Here is a 21,720-nt window from a genome sequence, read left to right on the forward strand (position 1 = left end):
ATCTTGGAATCTATCGATTTCCACAAACCACTCCCTACTACTGACTGGCCAATTACTTTCATTCTCATTTTCCACCAATTATCGCTCAGTGATTTCGTATAAAAGTTCACACATTCGCCTCTATCTCAAGGAATTTCCATCCCCAAAATGTCGCATCCCTTAAAACCCACCCTCGCATCAATCATCCTGCTATAAAATGCACAGAAACTCCGTCCACCCTCTCGCATCAACCAAACATTGTCCAAACCTCCGTCATTTCATCGAATCTGCCCCCACCACGAGATATCTGAAAAAGGAGCAGCGTTCTGAAAGACAGCATGGTCTCCACAGTCCTTCCCCGTTGATTTTCGCTGTTACGTTACTGGGCGTGCCTTCAGGGGCGCGACCAGTAAAGCCTGTGAAAGCATGGATTGGTCGACGATTGCTGAGAAACAGATATGAAAGCGGCTCGAGCACGTTTTCCTCGGTGTCGAGCTGAGAGCAGCCGACTGGTGGCCACAAAGTTTCCCCACTATCGTCTACCTTCAAGAAGACCTGAATGGGAGTGGCCAAGCGTTAGTTATCCCAGTGGCGAGTGGTTCAGAAGACTAGTCAGGATCAGAGAACCGACCTGTCCAGGTCTAGCCCAACCGTAGAAGAACTATAGTGGTGTCTGGTTGATCCTGATCGACGGTGAGGATACGTACGAACTCGGATTTTGAGTGATAGTTCGTCAGCTCCAGCAAAACTGGAGGTTCAGTGGGATACACTGTGTTCGTTCGATTGCCATGTGATACAGTTTTTAATTTTTGTGAATGCTGCTGCGCAGCCAGGAACAGTGGAGGGAGAAATTTTGTTGGGTTTCATGAGAGGAGGCGCAACCGCGCTGAGATGACGGTGACAACAAACTTTTCAATGATGCGACCTTGTTTTACTGGATACCCTTTTCAAGGTAAGATGTTCATCAACAGTTTCCCCTGAAGTTTGGATAAGATAAATTTTAGCGCGCACAAGGGTATTAATAAATTTGGAGGTAGTTGTTGAAACGAAAAATTCCTCTAATACTCGGAAAAAGAATCGGATTATCTCGACTCTCGAATCATCGAAGATTATTATTTTCTTTAACAAATATCATTGTTTGTGAATTTTTGATTTTCAAAAGAAGATAAGCGATTTTCTCAAAATTATTTCTCGTCTATTCCCCTTGAGGTATCGTAAAAGGATTTCCAGCGTTAAAAAAGTACGTAGAAGTGAAAATTAAGGATGCTAGCGAAGCATACTTTGATTGGAGTTAATTATAAAAATTTAGTAAAATGAATAGATAACTAAAAAGATGATCGAGTGAAGATATTAAAAACATTTCTAAGAGATTCGTGCAACAGTTGAGATATACAAAGTCGTCCCAAAGTTAGATTAGTATTATGCAATCGAGATGCATTGTAGACAACAATCTTACCATTCACAAAAAAGATCTTCCGGACTCGGATGTCCTGTAAGACATTGAACGAGCATTGATATATAACTTTACCTGACTCAAGAAAACCGGAACAGTACCATTAATGACCGCCATAAATAATGAAATATATCTCTTGACGGGTTTGCCGTCGCTCACAAATACTTCTTGTCGTTTTACGATTTTACGCGCCTTCAACCATTTTTTTCTTTCGCTAAAAGAAATCTTCAGTGAGCCTGAGTATTCTTTGAACATTATTCCTACATTTAAGTCTTTAGCTTTACACTTTGAAGATAAACTTACTATCATAATTATTCGGAATGAGAACAAAAAGAATTGTTCGAAGATTACAATTAATAATTCGTTCAGTATTTAATTGAAGTTCATAGCTTCAGTATATTTTATTGTATTGTATTTCTTACTTTTTTTTTTTAACTAAATTATTTTTAAAAACTGATTTTTATTTTGCCATGAATGTCTGTTACAAACTTGTACGTGTCCGTGACTCGAGTTTATGTCAGTTACCTATGAGGTAATTAGAAAGTCGTTCGGGATTCACCAGAAAATTTCTTCCCCTGGCTGCTTATGTCGAGAAATCGAAAATGGACCGTGTAATCGTCAAACTTGTCCGGCATTGTTGGCCTTCGTGCTCAGAAAATTGCCGATGCGGAGGAATTCACGAGCTGCTCTCCTCGAAACTTTCAAAAATAAACTTTCCGTCTCTCGTTCATAGCTTCGTAAATTTTCATACTTTTCCACGCGGTGAACCTCCCATTTGATCATCCTGGCGTCCAATCTCGAATCTCACGAGAGTTTCGAATTAACTGTAATTAATCAAAGAACAGAAATGTAATCTGCAATAAAATAGAAATCGATATACAGAATTCTATGTAACTAACTATAACTGGACTGCAGGTGTTTACGCAATTTGATGCTTTCATGAATGTAATTAAAATAAGGAAATCTAAGCGGAGATTGCTTTCACATTTTTCTATTAAATATTATAGTGTATACTATACTTTGAATATTTCGTATCCTCTGCAAATTACGACGTATTCTATGTATTTTCGCGTCTTAAATTTTCTACAGATGCATAAACTATCCGCCCAAAGCAATCAAATGCGCCGAGAAAGAAAAGTATTATACAATATGTACCATCAGGATGCAAATAAAGAGGTTGCTTGTGAATTTCGCATTCTTGTTTGTCATTTGCTTGGACAGTAGCCGATCATTTGTCACTGTCTGGTATTACGCACGGTGTTTAATTGCATGCAACGATTAGTCACCGAATCGTACTCCCGCGGCTTGTATGCAAAATGGAAGCGTTTAGCGGGCGCGTAACGTGTAATTAAACATTCCTGGGAGATTAATAATGTTGCGGATGCGTTTTCGCAATTACGCGTACGTCCCATCGGTAATCGTTTATTATTTTATAGAATGTTGAAACACGCGGGCAGCCGCGAGAAGTAAAAGCTGGTGTTCCCTGGCAATTTATATTTCTCGGAAATCCTGCTTCCTTTATTGAAAATTAATTGCAAGAACGATTTCAATGGCAATAGAGTTACGAGTGAATTGATAAATCAACTCGTCAATTTCCCATAAACGCATCAAATTCCAATTTGGCTAGCTTCCTTCGTCATTCATAATTTTCTTCTTATTTTCAACTAAAGTGTTAAATTGTTCGAAAAATTCTCTGAAAGGAATACAGTCAATTGTTTCAATTGAAATTTCTATATATTATTCATTCGATATAGCATTCATCGTTACTTACAATTGTCTTCCAGCTATCTGTAAATTCATTTTTCAATTTATAATTTTTCTTAGTAAAATGTTGTATTGAACATTTTTCTTACTAATAAATTCTATAAAGTTCTAAAGAAACTACTGATCTACCTAAAAAAGTCTATGGGAAGTAACCTAAATTGTAAATTTCTTTTCACGAAACTCACGTGAGATATACTTTATTACACCGAAGCATCCTGTTTTGCGACCAAGTTTTCAGGACAGAAAAAAATAAAAAAAAATAAAAAAGCTGCGCTCCTCAGCGGCTTAAACCCAAAAATTGTATTATACAACGAAAAGTGTAAAGCGCCGACACATAATACAGCATGGCTACGTCGTACCGCTGCGTATCGGTAATTTTGCCTAATATACCATTACAAAAATTTACCGTTTATTGTGGATATGTACCTAAAACTGTATTTTTGGACTCAATAAACTTTATATTCCCTAAAAAAAGATATACTTTATTATAAAACATTTTGTGGATCATTTTTCAACACCAAGAGAAATATTAGACTGACATTTTTTAAAAGTTCTGTTTCCATGTTTAAAATATAAGTACATTTTAACTAGACAGGATTTGTGGCCGTAGAGATTTTCGATCAATCAAATACAGCAAGATTGAAACTGAACAACAGTTGGAATGTTTAGAGGAGTCGTTAGCGAGATTTGTGGAATATCAGACTTGGAATTGCAAGTTGTGATCGGGGAAATTTAAGAGAGAACTCGGAGAATTTCGTTGCACTAAAAACTTCGTTTTACTTGAAATAGAAAAGTGGAGAAAATTTCCTGGACATTATTCTACATTCTTTAAGTAGAATCAAGATCAAACGTTAAATTGAGTCTGACATCGTCTGTTTCAACACGTCATAAAATTAATCTCTTATTATCGAGCAGCAGCATAAATGAACGTAATAGAAATTCAACTAAAGAAGGATTTAACAAAATTCACTGAATAACAATGGCTTCGATTGGTCTAACTATTAGCAAACACCAGCTTTCTCAACTCTTCCTAAATCGCAAGAATTAAAGAAGAAAAAAGTTGCGATGCATTCGTAAAATGAATTCCTTCATTAGTAAGCAAGAACGTATATTTTTCAGAATAATTTTTTTGGCCATTGAATTTTATAAAATAGAGATAATAATCCAAATAGTAAGATGTAATAAAAGAACTTAAATAATAATTGAAATTCATCTATAAAACAATTTAACAAAATCCACTTATGAAAAATTGACTTAATCAGCCCAAGAATTAAGAACACTAGTTTTTTCCATCCCCATCATTTTTCGGTTGTCGAGTACGCTCGATGCATAACTCGACTTATGCAACCGATTCTGCGCAATCAAAACCGTCGTTTCGCCTTTTTTCCGGTTGCTTGGTGCATTTTTCTTCGTTGGTTCGTTACGTGAACGTCGATTCTTTGGTTCAGTTCCTCTTCTTTCCCCGTCGAAGTAACCTGATCTAGCTAACACCGTGGGAAATTTCTAATCAACAATATTAGAAACATTGTTTAACAATTAACTTTTTCAGCGGGTTTTCCGCTTGGAAGGATCAGGTATGCGATTTCTCGCCATCCCCTCGAAAAACTCACGAATTTCTAACGCGCTAGAAAAAATTGAAAGCGAAGAAAATCGGCAGTTTCGTTACCCGTAAAGGACCGCTTCCTTTTACAGGTGACCCTCATCTATCGCTTTGTGCGCTTTTCCTTTCATTCTATTGTTCCGATATTTTGTTCATAATTATGGTAATAATTCGTTTGAAACTTAATTCACTTTATTGGATGTTTTCAAAGTTTCGCCTTATTTCAAAAATTTACCAGAAACATAATTGTCTTTAAATATATAAAAATCAAGTTTCGTCAGAAGTTCCTAACAGAATATTTTACTGTAGAACCGTGTCTTCCGACTTTTCTTTGGTATTTTAATATAAAAAAATCCTACAGCGTTTTCCCTCAGCTTTATTAATATTTAACAATATTTATGCTTTAGTAGTATGTTTAGAAATAGTGTAGAAATTTATACAAAGACGAATCACTATCTTTAGTGTAATGTTTCGAATAGTCTTGGTAAAAAAAAAACATTCTTCAGAGTCTTTTTTAAAACAAAATTTGCTCAATAAAACGCAGAAAAGGGAAATTGATTTTTGCAGAGGTTCGCAGTAAAATATTACCTTACGAAACATTAACTGGTATCATCAATTTTACATTCATTAAACAGAGTCAGAATTAAGAGTAAAAGTCGTTAAAGTCGCAGACGTACGTTGATTCCTTAGAATCCTTCACGATTTATCAGAAATGTTTCCCATAATACATATGTAGATATTACAAGAAGTTTCCATTGAAAAGGATAAAAATCGTGTGGTTGCTAATGTGGTCAACAGCACAAAAAAATGTAATTACGATCGAAGTGTCTACTCGAGCGTGTGAAGATTTTTTCCAATGTCAGCTCCCTGCTGTAGCTAGATAGATAGATAATTACCAAGTGAGTGGATCTGGGAATATTAAACGAACGACAATAATAATGATAATTCGTTTTTCTTCGTGTCTCGCATCGGCGATCTTCCATCGTCGGCCACCTCGTTTTTCCTCTCGTTACTGTGTCACAAAAGTGAGTCACACATGTATGGTGTATTTCTTAACACTTTGATCTATGTGACCAGAATATTCAATCCAATTCAGTGAGAACTCTACTTATTCAAATATAGCGCAAGATTCGCTGACTGATGTAAGTAGATCTAGATTTCACGGTCAGACAACTGTTTGGAATTACTTCCTCAATTGCATCTACATAGAATCAACTCCTAATTTTATTATCAATTTGAAGATAGTACTACGAATATCAATGAGAACATTTTCTATTTTGACAAAATTTTTACCGAAGAGTTCTCTAATATTTTAAATTGATTTTTTTATTTAAATTTTCGTCTTCTATTGGAACACTTAATGATTCCAAACTTTTTGTCAATAACGTATGCCTATAGAAAAGATTTAAACTTTTTCCCCGAAAATTAGTTGCGAATTTACCAATTTAAATATTGTCCTATTGATACACTTGCAAATATCACGGAGTATACCATTAATATACAAACAATTAAATAATTACTTATATTTCAAGTTTTATCCAATTTGCGCTTTAACTTATTAATAAGACTGTCTCAAGTGATCGAAGGCAACTGTCAGAGAAATGAAGCGCGTTAGAGAGTACGCGTCAGAAAGTCGCGACGAAAAGAAATCGCAATGCAAGCAGTTGTTTCCGATCGCGATCGCGCGACATAGATTACGGTGAACTGGACAAATTACACGCTATCAGTGTTGTGCGTCGTAAACCCTTTAGATTCATTGGCCTTATCGTTATTTATGTGACTGCTCGCGCCAGTCTATTGCAACTCCTTCTTCGTCGGTTTCCTCTCTTTTTTCCATCGCGTCTCCCCTTTCGTCCTGTTTCCCCGATGGAATACACAGGAAATACGTGGAGGTGAAGGCGGAACGATAGATCCGAGTTTCTCTTTATTCTGCATCGAGTAACTGTTTTCTCGGCTGGTTCGCGTGAGCAAGAACAACACAAAAGAATTCCGCGATTTCGCAATCGACCTTCGATCCGCGAATCCTTTCTGTCTCGGGAGACAATGTTCGTAGTCTTAAATGATAAGAGAGGGGGAGAGAGAGAATACAGTTCTTTTGTTAGAAATGTCTATGCTCGACGTGTGATTGAATTTGAAATGAACGGAACCAAGATGAAAGAAAATCGAGATAATATGAAATTTTTGAAGGAAACTAATAAGATACTTAAAACATTGATAAATCGAGGACGAAGAAATAAAATTTGAATAGAATGTCTTATTTTCTAATGTTTTATATTATTTATTTTATTTATGATATTTTATGTATAACTTTGCGTTTTACACTTTACATAGACGTGTAAAAATTTACAGTCTATTGATGAGACTTTTCTAATTTATTTAATGCAGCTAACGTTTTTTAGAATTGCATTTGATAGATTAGGAACGTAGTGTAAAATGAAACGATAGTTTAGTATGGATTTCTTAAAGTTCTTTTTTTTTAATTCTATGCGTTCTTCTTTGCAGATTTGGGATCGATACCAGGTCAAGGACGCGTTAACCAACTTGGCGGTGTCTTCATAAATGGGAGACCTTTACCAAATCATATCCGACTAAAAATTGTGGAAATGGCTGCAGCTGGGGTCAGACCCTGTGTGATTTCGAGGTGGAAACCTCAATAATCTTCTCAATTCGAAATTTATAGACTAAAATCTCGTCCTACTTCCCTTTTTAAATCCCTCTTAGGATTTTTAAAAAGATATCTTCTCTTGAGACGTTTACTGTGCTCTATTTTTTAAAAAATATTACATCTGTTTTAACTTATCGTGACTTTCTTGAGATATTTAACCTTGCCATGTGTCGAAGAAATATTTCAAGAAAGTTCTAATAACACTTCATTTGTAACTAATGTGCGACTTTCACGATCGGGTTATCAAACTTTTCAGAATAACCGGGGTGGAATGAACTGCAATGTTGACGAAACGCTGATTAACGAAGCAACGTATAACAAGGTTGATAACTCGATTATGATGAATTCAAAAATTAATTTGTGGCTTGTTTGTTCAAATAGACAGCTAAGAGTATCTCATGGGTGTGTTTCGAAAATTTTGAACCGCTACCAAGAAACCGGAAGCATCAGGCCTGGCGTGATTGGCGGCAGCAAACCTAGAGTAGCTACACCAGAAGTAGAGAGTAGAATCGAAGAGTACAAACGTGATAATCCGGGAATATTCTCGTGGGAGATACGCGACAGATTGATAAAGGAAGGAATTTGCGACCGAACTAGCGCTCCAAGTGTCTCGGCGATCTCAAGACTATTGCGTGGTCGCGACCCCGAGGATGAAACTAAACTTGGCGACCGTGATGGTAAGTTTCAATTAAGCTTTCTTCCGTATAAAAAGAAAAAAATTGATTGTCTGATGAAAACACTTAAATTAATAATTAATTTAGAATTCTGATTCTAATTCTTAATTCAAAATTGCGCTCATCTTTAATTCAAATATAATTATAAAATACACGATGAATATCATTATATGCAAATATATTTTTAACAAATAATTAGCACTTTGGCCCAATATGTATCTGAAATTATATGGTTAATATTTTGATCAAAAGATTAGAAATAATTATCTTTTGATTCTAATAAATATTCTGAAAATTAGTACTGAAAGATATCGAAGTATTTTTTCATGAATTCAGAAAACAATGTACGAGAAAGAATTGTTAATCCCGAAATATTATTAGTAGAATTAATTGTTCATATTACGGTTGTTCGACAAGTTTTTATAATTTCACCACATTCCAATCTTGAACTGGATAATTTCTTTGATAATCACTGACAAGGGAAATTGCATATTAAACACGGTGTATTCCTTTCCAATCGCTTTGGCAAAAACTCCTTTGATCGAGAGCACACCGGACACTCGGTGTCTCTTCCCAGCCAGTCTGACCAAGATTGATGATCCAGGTGAATCAGTGAATTAGCCTCTCGCAAATATTCCCGTAACAGCGCCACCGTGCAAAATTAGATTATAACAACACCGACTCATAATTTGGTCCTCGGGGCCCTCGTTATGCGAGGTCCCTCGAAATTGAATCGGCCGGGCCCTTTTTGCATTCCCTAATTTTCTTCGCGAATAACAGGGACATTATTCTTCGTATTTATCCAAGATATCCTGGAAACACCCTCGAATTTTATAATACTTCCAATCGGCGTCATTTAGTCACTTTGGCAGAATATTTCTTTCCAAACAACACATTTTTCTTATTTTGACATTTATCTCCAGTGTTTTATATTTACTTAAATATTTATGTGGGATGGTGTGACGTTAGCGAAAGACGTGGCTGATTGTTTATAAACGTTGTTAAGATATGTTAATGTTGTCAAGGAGTGTTGTGAGCGTTACCAAGGTTTGTTAAAGGAAAAGTGAACGTGGCAATGCTGTCTGTTAATTTATAATAAACATTCCTACATTTATAATTTCTATTTAAATATAAAAATAATACAAGCTTAAATTTTATAAAATTGAAACTGTCGTGTATAATCGAAATTGCCTATTTTCACCTCGAAGTGTGAAATCTGTTATCTTTAGTTTCTCCTGTAGATTATCTGAAATTCATTCACATTTAATCAAAAATTTATTTCTATGTAGGATACATTGAAACTATCGCAATCTCGAATCTTGCAAAATTTCAATAATCTCGAAGCATAAATATTGCCTATTTCCCAGTTTGAAGGCTGAAATTTAATCGATTTTAATATTCATTCAGCTCGTTCGAGTTTTATCTTGAAAACTGGTGGTATCTCGAGGAACGCCCAGTAGCAGAGGCAATTTGTCGACAAAGTGGAACGCGGTGTTAGCCGAGGCAACTCGCGTGCGTAGAATTTTATCGTTGGTGTATCGGCTTATAACATTTCCACGGCAGATTTTGCGATCGCGCACGAAAAATTCGCCGTTTCGAAGGTGGGACGGGAGGAGCAAAAGAAACAAGAAAGAAGAAACGTGTCCACGATAAAAGCGACCATTAAGGTAACAGCTTCCTGCGCAACGTAATATTCCAACTGAGGGAAAATTACCACGCAGGCAATTACCGAAGGGGATCAAAAGTGGAGCTTAGCGAGTAGTTCGCAGTTAATTCGCACTCGACGCTGAAACTTTCCTCTCGAGGCTCTTTAATCATCAGCGGGAGATTTGAAAAAAAAGAATTTCTTGGCGGTCGTGTAGTGCCGTTTTCCTTCATTTTATGTTTCACCTCAATCGCAGGTACACCTGATTTTGTGAAATAAAGTTATAAAAATTATCCCGCGAAGAACTGGTTTGTGTTTCAGTTAGAATTTATGTTCCAGATTCTAAGAATCTTCAAGTGGGATATTCCCATTTGCAGGCATCGCAACGACAGCGTCACCTTAGGTGCCATTTGGAACACGAAATTATTATATACTCATGGACTAAGAAGTGTAAAATTGTTTACATATCTTTGGTCATATTTCAGAAAGACACAGAGTAGATTTTATGCAATTATTTTTCATTATTATTTAGGTTATTGCTTGGGTTAGGTTGGTGCTCGTTTTGAGAAAGCTTCCATTCTTACTCGCTACCACAACTGACGTTGTGTTACTTATTCAAAGCAGAAAAAGTGAAAAAATTCTTCATCTATCCCGTAGTCTGTACATACAAATCTCAACATACGTCTTTAATATTTCTACTAGAATAACACGAAAGAAAGATATATTTTACGATGATGGCGTCTACAAAAATCATGAAATAATCCTAGTAGATAATCCTAGTATTAGATAAACATCTGTTTTATATGTATATAAAATTTGAAAGAAATTTATTGGTTCGCTCATTATTGGGAAAATGGCGGTCAATCATATTATTGTGCCTTTGAATACGAACGATTTTTCTAGTTTACAAGGTCTAGAGGTAAATGAAATCGGGACAGATCGTTACTGCTGTTTCTTGTAATCTTCAGCCTGAGTTACATAAGAAGTTTAACTTCTTGTGGTAACGTCCGTCGATATAAATGTATAAACGTGTTCCCTAGGAAATTATTGTTATCCTTTCTTCGATCGGCATAATAGCATTGAACAAGCGACGATTATAAGTGGCATACAGTGTCTCTTGTACCTATACTAATTTTAATACAACTGACTATTAAAAATTCATCCACTCGTTACATTATTAAATATACACACACGTTATAATCAACTCACTTTATACATAATACGATTGCAACTTACGCTCAGCTATTTGCAAAATGGTGCAATCAAAAAGAGTATTTGACAATTCCCAAGTTAGGCGATAGAATAAGATGACTAAAACGAGAAATTATGATCCTGATTTCCTCATTTTCTTGAATTTCGTTCTAATATCTAAAGCTCTTATTGTCGTGATCCACTTATGATAAGTTCCAAGAATTCACAAGCTTTTACCCGCCAAAATAAAATTATCAAAGCGACAAATTACAATCCACGCTTCCTTCCATGGAATTTCCCTATTCCTTTACATGTACAGATACATTACACGAACATTTAACTCTCTGGATGAAAAAGGAAAAAAAGAAAACGTTAAAAAGAAGATGTTAACGAAACACTTCCGCGATCGCGCGAGAATTTATCTTTCTTTTACCTACGTGGAAGATTTAAAGAGAAAGGAAAGAATAATAAAGAAATAGACAGAAAAGAAAGTGGAAACAGCGCAAAACGCGATATAATCGCCGCGAGCGAGTAGGATCGTGAAGTGGAACACACGATACATAGTCGAAAGAAAGATGGATCGCGGCATCGGCACGCCCCATCAGCTGGCCGCGTTAGACCACCAAGGATTCGTGGTCCGGTTCTTCCTTGCAACGGTGAATGAATAAATTAAATGGTCGCGCCATTAATCAGGCCCGCGTTTCTCGATCTTTGAAATTACCGGTTAACGTTCGCCGACGCGAACAGTCGGTAGCTCTGACGCGGCTCTGTAATTTTCTCACCGCCCTATACATGCCCACGTGCACGTCCGAAACGTTCGATAGCTCGATACTGGAATCTGATGCACGAAACCATTGGATAAATTCCCTCGATTCTTGAAATATTCATCCTTTCTTTCGCTTTGGTTACTCAACTATGTTGTCAGCGATGATTTAGACAAGATACAGATATTCGAATATTAGCAATTAGTATTTGGAGCCATAACTGACAGGATAAGTGGCTTGTAAAAGCTTAGAAATTTTTATACGTGGATAATAAAAAGGGTTTGAAGGTACGAAGAACTTGATTTTCACTTTTTCAGGTTCTTTACTATAGACGAAGGTATGCGCTGTTTGCAATGAGATCAACTCGATTTAGGATAATAGAATAATTATTGATTTTACAATTCATAATTATGTATTAATAATGAAAATAGACAGTTATTTGTTTTCTAATGACAATTTCGAAATGTCTTTAAAAAATGAGACAATCGAGTGATTTCTGTTTTGAAAAGGTGAAAGTAGTGTCTTCTATGGAAAATAGAGACATAAAATTCTTCTTTTTTTAGGTACCGAATTTTTAAATTCCTCTTTGTTAACCGCATAGTATGCACCAAGCTTCCACAAGTTCAAACAAGTTGGAACAAATTGGAACTAATTGGATGTATTTTGTACAACCCTTAAATACATAAGGATAAAATGTAACAATCATCGTCAAAAATTTCTCACAACTTCGAAGGGTAGTTTCGAGTCCGAGCGACAAGACAAATGAAAGTTTTACAGCCGACGGTGGTCCATCGGTGGGGTCATTCGGAAATGCTTGCCGGCAAAGATGAAAGAGCAAAACGAGAAGAAACTGCTCGTAGATTTGTAAGTCGATCAGCTCGAGATGGTCGGTTGCCCTTTCAAAACAAAAAGAGGAGGGCAAAAACAACGTGTTACCACGGAGGGGGTGAGAAACCTAAAAAGGCGCCGACCATTGAACGTCTCGTACTTGTCAAACTACTGTGAAAATACAGTTTCTTGGTTTTCTTTTTAATCTACCGGCAGGAACGAGCTTTAACACGTTGCCGTTGGCGATAAAAACAATAAAAATCGAACATTAAACACGTTGATTTTTATTAATCGAGTTCAACATATAAGAATCGATATCGAGGATAGTGAATTCTGTGAGTGTGAAGGAATTCAGCATATAAGAATCGATATCGAGGATAGTGAATTCTGTGAGTGTGAAGGAAGTGAACCAGAGGAAAGAGAAATTGAAAATTGTAGTGATATTATAGTGATACAGTAATAGTGACATTAGTGACAAAGAAAATAAGTTCTCATTAAGTGAGTCGGAGAACATTTTGAGTGTACGCGAAAGAAGACGTGTTCGGCTGTTTTCAAGTTTTGAAAGTGAAACTGAAAATGTACAAGCTAGTCCAGATGAAATTGCCGTAAACGGAACCAAGTGGAAAAGAATTCAAGAAGAGTCAGCTTCTGAGAGATTGCGCTTGCACAATATATTCAAAGGCACATCCGGCTCACAGGATATGCAAAATAAGTATCATGAAAGATAAAGTAATTAGCGCATCTTCCTTACTAATTGACAGCCATAGGTTGCAATGTATAATATCTTGCACCAAATCAGAAGCCTCTCGAGTTTTGGGTAAAAAATGGACCATTACAGAAACAAACTAGAAAGCATTCCTTGGAATATTGTACGGGGAACATACGAAGCGAAAAATTTGTAGCTTTCATATTTGTAGAATACAAAATGAGTACCAAGCTTCTTTCCCAGCACAATGAGTCGGAATGAGTTTGTCGAAATATCGAAATTTATTCGATTTGATAAAAAAGATGATAGAAGTCAACGTTTGAAAAATGACAAATTTGCACTAATATCAACCGCGTGGGATAAGTTTATTGAAAATAGCCAGAATTGCTATAAACCTGGTGCAAACATTACAATAGACGAGCTACTTTTCCCAACCAAAGCCAAATGTAGATTTACGCAATATTTACCGAATAAACCCGACAAATTCGGAACTAAATTTTGGCTGGTATCTGATGTTCAAACAAAGTATGTTGGAAATGGATTTCCTTATTTAGGAAAAAGCGAAGGGCCTAAATTAGGTACAAAATTTATCATTCATCACATTTCTTACCAAATTTTGTTTCATTATAAAATTCGATGTTGTAAATGGATTTCCTTATTTAGGAAAAAGCGAAGGGCCTAAATTAGGTACAAAATTTATCATTCATCACATTTCTTACCAAATTTTGTTTCATTATAAAATTCGATGTTGTAAATGGATTTCCTTATTTAGGAAAAAGCGAAGGGCCTAAATTAGGTACAAAATTTATCATTCATCACATTTCTTACCAAATTTTGTTTCATTATAAAATTCGATGTTGTAAATGGATTTCCTTATTTAGGAAAAAGCGAAGGGCCTAAATTAGGTACAAAATTTATCATTCATCACATTTCTTACCAAATTTTGTTTCATTATAAAATTCGATGTTGTAAATGGATTTCCTTATTTAGGAAAAAGCGAAGGGCCTAAATTAGGTACAAAATTTATCATTCATCACATTTCTTACCAAATTTTGTTTCATTATAAAATTCGATGTTGTAAATGGAATGGAATTTTATAATGAAACAAAATTTGGTAAGAAATGTGATGAATGATAAATTTTGTACCTAATGTAAGTTATATTTATATTTTATTTATTCTATTACGCTTATTACGCTTCTTATTCTATTATACTTATATTTGCTAATGAAAATTTATTTTAACATTCTTGTTACCAAAGGTTTTAGTACTGAATATTCTTCGTTATCGTACTTATTGTTATTGTTAAAGTTGTTATTATATAGTTTTTATGATTTCAGAACATGATGTTCCTTTTTTAAGATAATAATAGATCAATAAATATAAAAATATTCTACTATTACGTATTTTTTAAAGCTAGTCATTTTGTCTGGCTTTGGTAGAGATAGTTACGTTTCAAAAGCCGATAGTTCTAATGTTAATATCATCCATCAATCCGATTTGTATACTTTTTCCAAACATTCCTTTTCTTCAATAAATATTTTTATATTTCCATGTAGACGAATTTTCTCTTCTCATATATAATTTAAATTTCCTAATATTTACGTATATAAATGCAATCTTTTTAGGTTTCAATAAATTCCAAACTTTCATACGCTAAAATTTGGTATTAAGTTCGATTAAAATAGAATTTTTTTCCGAGTTTGTGTTGTTCTTTTCTTTCATAAAGTTGCACTATGTATTTCGTAAAAGAGAAAAAATAACACGTGTCGTGTACTGGTCGACGTCTTTTGGTCCACGCAGCAAGATCGTGCCGAACAGCAAACTAGCAATCTCTCAACCCCCTTGGGGTTAATGCAGGGTTCGAAAGTTTGGTAATTACTAGCCGCTCGTGGCCGCTTAGTTCCATGAAATATGTAATTTCTGTCGTGATTTTGCAAATTTGCAACGTCCGATTTCTACTTTTAAATGAAACTGCTTGCTCAATGAGCGTCTTTTTCAAAGAACTCGACGAGAAGAACTATAAGAATTTTCTGTTCGAAGATTGTTTTGCTTCTTTGTATTACTTACTCCCTTTATTTTCTTATATCTTACTTACAGTACTTGTACGATTATCTTTAGTAAGAAACATTTTTCTCAGAACATGATTCTGAAAACATCTTCCATCGCTGTTCTCAAAATAAAAAGTATTCTCTTCTTTCTTTTCACAATTTTCTACGTTTAACCATAGGATTAATAAAAATAAAAAATCATCAGCTAATATCAAAGTCAGAAAGTGTACAAAATTCTAATCTAGTTCTAATCTAATTTCTAATCTAGAATCCAATAATCCCATAAAATCCCATAAGAAAAGAGGCGAACAGAGGGCGGAGTGGCATGGACTACTCGAAAGTTCAAAAAGTCCCCAAAATCTGCTTAGAGCCGAATTTTTTCATCTTTCAAAAATATGATCGATAAAACTAAAAACTAAAAAATGAAAAGAAGAAAGAGAAGAGAGGTGAACAGAATGTAGAGTGACACGGAAGCCCGCGGAACAGGAGAAACGAGACGACGCGACGCAGGAAAGGAAAGGGGAAGAAGCGGTCCGTCCGGGAATAGAGTCCGTGTCGAATGGGCATGAACGCGGGGCGTCTCGGCGTCAGGCGTCGTCGGCCGATTAGTCGCGGCCTGTGTAAAGCCAGTCGACGATTTCAAGACGTTTCGCCGGCCCGTTCGCCGGAAGAAACAACCTCGTTCCTTTTTACAAGCGTGTCATCCGTCTCTGCTTTCGCGGCTCCGCGATGATGAATCTACGATAATCTAAAAATGCGACCAACCGACCGAGCACCCGAGGACCTTCGTTTCTTTAACCAACCACAAGAATGCTGGGGACTTAACGAACGACAAAAGAAAAGAGAGAAAAATGGATATTATCGCAAAGGGAATGGTAAAAAAACAATAAAAAGTAGTACAAAAAGTTTTATATTTCAATCTTTTAAAAGCCAGTGGTAACTGTTTGGATCAGAGCTGAATAAATATTATTTCAGAAAATAACAACAGGAAATGGTAAGTGGCTTTTTATATTAAATCATACGTGTATGAAATTAAATAAATATAAATATAAATACTGTCAAAAGACGTTCGTTCAATGTATTCGCGACGATAGTGTATGTTTGCTCGCAGATAACTCGATAACTAGATACCGGACAATAGCTGGGACAATCTCGAAGATGTTGATCGCTAATTCGTGGATACTCGGTACATACTGTTTCGCTCGCGATCGTGTCTGTTTATTTATACTGGTCGGCGGGTTGTTTTATTATTATTTTTATTATAGTTTTATTATTATTATTAGTTTATTCATCATTACATTACATGTATCCTAACGATCTTGATACTCCGAGGCAAAATAACAACATGATTTGAATCGTTCTTTACTCATGTGCCGCTACAAAAGTTTTATCAATAATAAGAACTAATCGCTTTGCGGAGACACTTCTTATTGCTAAAACTTCCCGGACGAAATTGTCAGTGTAAATTTTCGTTAGACGACCTGTTTCGTAGCATTTGCGGTAAATGTTGAAAAAATGGAAATGTTCAGAGCTGATTGATTCGTAGAGTGAAGAGGTACAATAATTCTGTTGGAAAGACGCAACCAGCGGTAGAAAGATTCATTTTGTAGCAATCTGTTGCGGAACAATTTATTTCGTAAAAAATTAGTCGTATTAAAGTGAAAGCAAATGTCAAGTAATGAAATGGACACTGAACAATAGTAATACAAAACGATGCATTTAATCACTGTGTTTTTCCTAAATTAATATACATTAATGAACAAATAAATGAATCTGAATGATCGATGAAAAGTTAAATAATAATCTCACTGTATTAATGAATAAATAATTGACATGAAAAGTGTGAAAATTTATTAACATCAAATGAAACGCATTAAGTCGTAGGAAGGTTGAATCATTTGGTTTAGTCGAGGTTAGTACTCGTATCCTTGTTATCAGTCTCCGTTCGACGATCGAAGGGAAAGGATCTCGGAACGTGTTTTTCTACTGTCATCAGTCATCAGTCATCACTCGTCACTTTTCTTGCCGTTGCTCGGTGTCCTTGTAGTAAATCATATTTCTTGTACTCGCTCGTGCTCGCGGTCTATTTAATTCTCCGATAATGGTAATTCCAGGTTCGAAACATCTTTCTTTACACATTCTATTAACACTTTTGTCGTATTGCTCGAATGCGTGTTAACTAAATGCGTAAATTATTCTGTACGAAGAGATCGCCAATAATATTTCCTACAATTTTTTAAAATATAAATGTCAAATACATGTTTGTCGTATTACTTTACATATTTTGAATTATTTTACATGAGAATACCATCAGTTAGCTACTACAATTTTTTTTAAGTACGGATAACAATTCTCTGTTCTTTTAAATGAATAAGTGAATTGCACATGTTATATATACCATATATACCTAATAATATTCTGAAATGCAGATAATATTACTTTCTTTTATCTCGAATAAATAAATAAGTAAATAGAATATACACGTTAGTATACACTGCAAGTTACAGCAAGAACAAAATGAAAGAGTATTTCAATCGTGAAGTAAAAAAGAATAAAATAGAGTAATATAACGGCAAACAAGTCGATCGTGAAATCGAGTGTGAAACAAGCAGCAGAATGGGAATGGAGTGCGGTTCCTTTTGAACTCTTGCTCGGCAAAACAAACCATAAACCAGGACGTGCATTCACCTGCAGAGACGTGGCTGAGCAGGTGACACGTGCACGCGGAATTAATAATTATTAGACGCGTCCCTTACTTTATTCTCATACTTGCACACTCAATTTCATAAAGTGTGTAATTTTCGTATATGTAGTTTGTTACCATTTGCATTTTCATAGTCTCTCACACGAATTACTACTGAAATTTATCGGTTGGTAACAATAAAAAATGTAATACGTATCTCTAAGCTATAAAATTAGATACTGAAACCCGCAATCTCGAGCAGCTCAACCGCTTTATTTCATTCGTGGCGATTTAAAAATCTGGAATTGGATTTCTTTGTCACGATACGACTATTATTTATGTAATATTCACATTAAAAAACTTTCACAAATAGAATCATTTAAAAGTCCAAAACTGCGTGTCTTCACTGACAGAATAAATTCACCAATGGTACTCTACACTATCAAAGATTGATTTGACATTGTCCCAACAAAAATGAATCACAGAAAATAAAGGATACTAAATTCAAGTCAGGAACTAAAAAATGCCAATTTCAATGATGCAATAAAAAATTGCCTCAAAACCAATACAAAACATTTTATTTTCCAGGTAAAACGAGTTCCGGGTCTGATTGTGAGAGCGAGCCAGGAATTCCTCTAAAAAGAAAACAACGCAGGAGCAGGACGACCTTCACAGCTCATCAATTAGACGAACTAGAGCGGGCGTTCGAACGAACACAATATCCAGACATTTATACCAGAGAAGAATTAGCTCAGAGAACAAAATTAACTGAAGCCAGAATTCAAGTTTGGTTCAGCAATAGAAGGGCCAGGTTGAGGAAGCAGCTATCTTCAACTTCTGGTGGTTACGTCAGTTCAGTCGCATATCCTGCAGCATCTTATGTTTTACATCCGCCTGCTGCGCCTCATCCACACGCTGCAACTGCTGTTCCACCGGGTCATCCCCATCCTCATTCTCATGGGCAAACTTTACCTGATAGCACATTCTCGTCGAGTCAAGGTAAGACGATTTATTTAATTATTGTTTTCTTTTTTGGGAGGAGGGATGATTTAAAAACGCTGATCAGTCGTGTTTAAATCAATTTCGCTCCTTGATGTACAATTAACATTAAAATGATGTTGATATTAAAATATTTTTGTAAACTAAATAAATTGCAATGTAGATCGAAGTGTATAAGTACAGCGACACTCTTAACTGTTCCAATTTCCGCTATTCGTTTCGTAAAGGTTTTAACTTGTTAATGTTTAACGGTAACGTGATTAGGTTTGCAAAGTGGTAGTAAATATATAGTAGTAATCTATTTTGCAAAGGATAAAAAAGAGGTAAGTGCTTTATAAGGGACCTAATGATATGCAACTTATGTAATATACACTGTACAGCCGGGTTCATTAGGAATCTAATGACGCGCAGATATAGTTTACTACAAAAACACTACTCGAGTTCAGAAAAATTCGGATAGTGTAATTAACAGAATTTAAGTCAAGAATATACTATAAATTCATATTTATGGTATGTAAATGTATAATATATACAGAATTTATATTTTCTTTGAAATCTTGTGCTTGTTCTTGTTCTTCAAACCAGAAACACGAACACACTTTAATTTAGATTTCAGATATAATCACTCCCTAATCAAGAAACCAACGAAATCTTCAGCCACATACAATCTTTCTTTCTCCAGTTCCAGAGCTTTATTCTTCTCACCATAGCACTATGTCTCATCAATTAACTTCGGATTCAACTCGTCTGTCTTCATCTGTCGGATCCACACCGGCTTACGGTCTTCCAGCATCGGTAACTTATCCCAGCTCGCTGTTACCAGCAACATCGTCAACCAGCAGCACTCACATGAGCCATCAAATGTCTTCAGTAGCTGAAGCTTCCTCTTCAACGTACCAACAGGCCAGTGGTCATCAACTTCCATCAACACCGAACTCGTTGGTCACCATGATGGGTTCAAATTCTGGAAACTCAAATCCAGCGTCCGAACAATTAGCTTCGGCGGATCTACCGATTAGCTCGGTATCTCCGGTTCAACAGCAACAACAACAGCAAGCGAGTCAGGGAAACTCTTCGCCAACGTGGAATCTTCCGATTTCTAGCGGAGGAAGAGTTGGACTCCCGAGTCCACCAACGAGTTTGCAGCAGTCTCATGCTCACGCACATCCTCATCAAGCTTTCGCTAGTCATTATAGCGCTCAAGGTTTTCAACAACCACCCAGACCTGCTCCTCATCAACCGTTTTATAGTTGGTATTGAGGAGATTAGGAATTTTGAGGATTTAAGGACAAAAACTAATGGAATTAGAAGTGCAATTGAAAGTACCTCATTAACACGTTGACTGTCACGACACCCGTATTCGTGTGTCAGCAAAGATTCTGTTCAGGCCACGTAATCCATATTCGGGTGTCGCTTATTTGATTACTTACGAAGGATCGTCGTAGGTATATGAAAAGATATTCCATAATAATAAATTGTTCATTAATAATTAATTGTATTGATAGTTGAATTGTTATAAACTAAAAATACGAATGTGGCGGCACTTGACAACAAATACTCGACACTAACTTCTACCGGATGACGATAACGCAGTGGTTAGCGCCTTAGGTTACGAACGTTCGGGAACCGAGTCGAGTCCCGGCGCCCGTAGTCCGATTTTTCTTCCACGCATATAAATTAGAAGAAAAATAACAGTACCCCCAGCAGGCGTCATCTACAGCCAGCAGCTAAAATTATCACGAACAACACTTACACCTCACGAAAATTGTGTTTTTTAACATAATTATTTAGAATGTAAAACTTTAAAGCATTCTATACATAGCTGAGGTTGGTCGGGACAATTTGGACAATAAGTTGTTGTTTTTTTCTTTCTTTTCTTTCTTTTCACAAATTCTTTTGTGCCTTTGTTCGGCCCATTCGACATCTTTTATTTGCGCATCTAATGCTTCTTCCGGAATCATTTTTCCGAACGGCGATGTTCTGTTGATTCCGTCGAAGACGGATTTTTTTCGAAGGATTTTTTGTATTTTCAAACAATCCTAATAATTTTGTAATAATTGTCTAAATATTTTAATATTTATATTTTTTCTTGATGCAATTTTGTAAATCGTCTAAACATTTACAACAGAAATTCCCAGAAAGAATTGAATGCCAAGTTTTCTGTACCACTTGATTCTTCATACAGGATATAACCTTACAAACACGAAGATGGTACCCCGCTGGGGGTAGCCACTCACATGATAATCGAACAGCTAAAAAATCCCACCAAATGTCCTAATTGGACAAATTATAAGTGTGAAATATTAAATAAAAAAAAAATTTGGTTCCTTTTCTAATTATGATGGCATAAGAAACCATTTGGTCGGAATAATCTATACCACACTTTCCTTCATCATATTCAACAACAGCTAGTGGTTTTAGCATTGCGAACAAATGAAACGAAAGATCATTCTTGAGATCATCACTTGAGCGATTCGCGTTATTAAAATATCGATGGGAGCACTTAGCAGAGAACGCTTGGTACTGCTGTATGCGTGGCCTGACAGAGATTTCTTTGAAAACACGCGTGGCAGTTAAACATTTGGATGAACGAATGCGTATGCGTAAACGAATACGAAATATTCTCTCTTCTTTTTCTTGTTATATAATTGTTGGTTGTAATAGGAAAACTGCAATGAAAAAAGATTTACATGAATGATAGATTTAAAATTAGATTTAAA

The 21,720-nt window shown here is 35.7% G+C and overlaps 1 protein-coding gene across 1 annotated transcript; it reads left to right on the forward strand.

Annotated features, from left to right (window-relative positions):
* The first annotated feature begins 453 nt into the window (after positions 1-453).
* LOC100745235 (protein gooseberry-like) lies at positions 454-21,664 on the forward strand. The gene is made up of 5 exons (XM_012386209.3): positions 454-931; positions 7,299-7,437; positions 7,843-8,138; positions 18,590-19,000; positions 19,683-21,664. Exons 1-5 carry the CDS (start codon positions 871-873, stop codon positions 20,258-20,260), a joined length of 1,485 nt encoding a protein of 494 aa, XP_012241632.1. The 5' UTR covers positions 454-870; the 3' UTR covers positions 20,261-21,664.
* The last annotated feature ends 56 nt before the right edge of the window (positions 21,665-21,720 follow it).

This window comes from Bombus impatiens, unplaced genomic scaffold (genome assembly GCF_000188095.3).
Source record: "Bombus impatiens unplaced genomic scaffold, BIMP_2.2 scf_0027, whole genome shotgun sequence".
In the NCBI taxonomy this organism is placed as follows: Eukaryota; Metazoa; Arthropoda; class Insecta; order Hymenoptera; family Apidae; genus Bombus; species Bombus impatiens.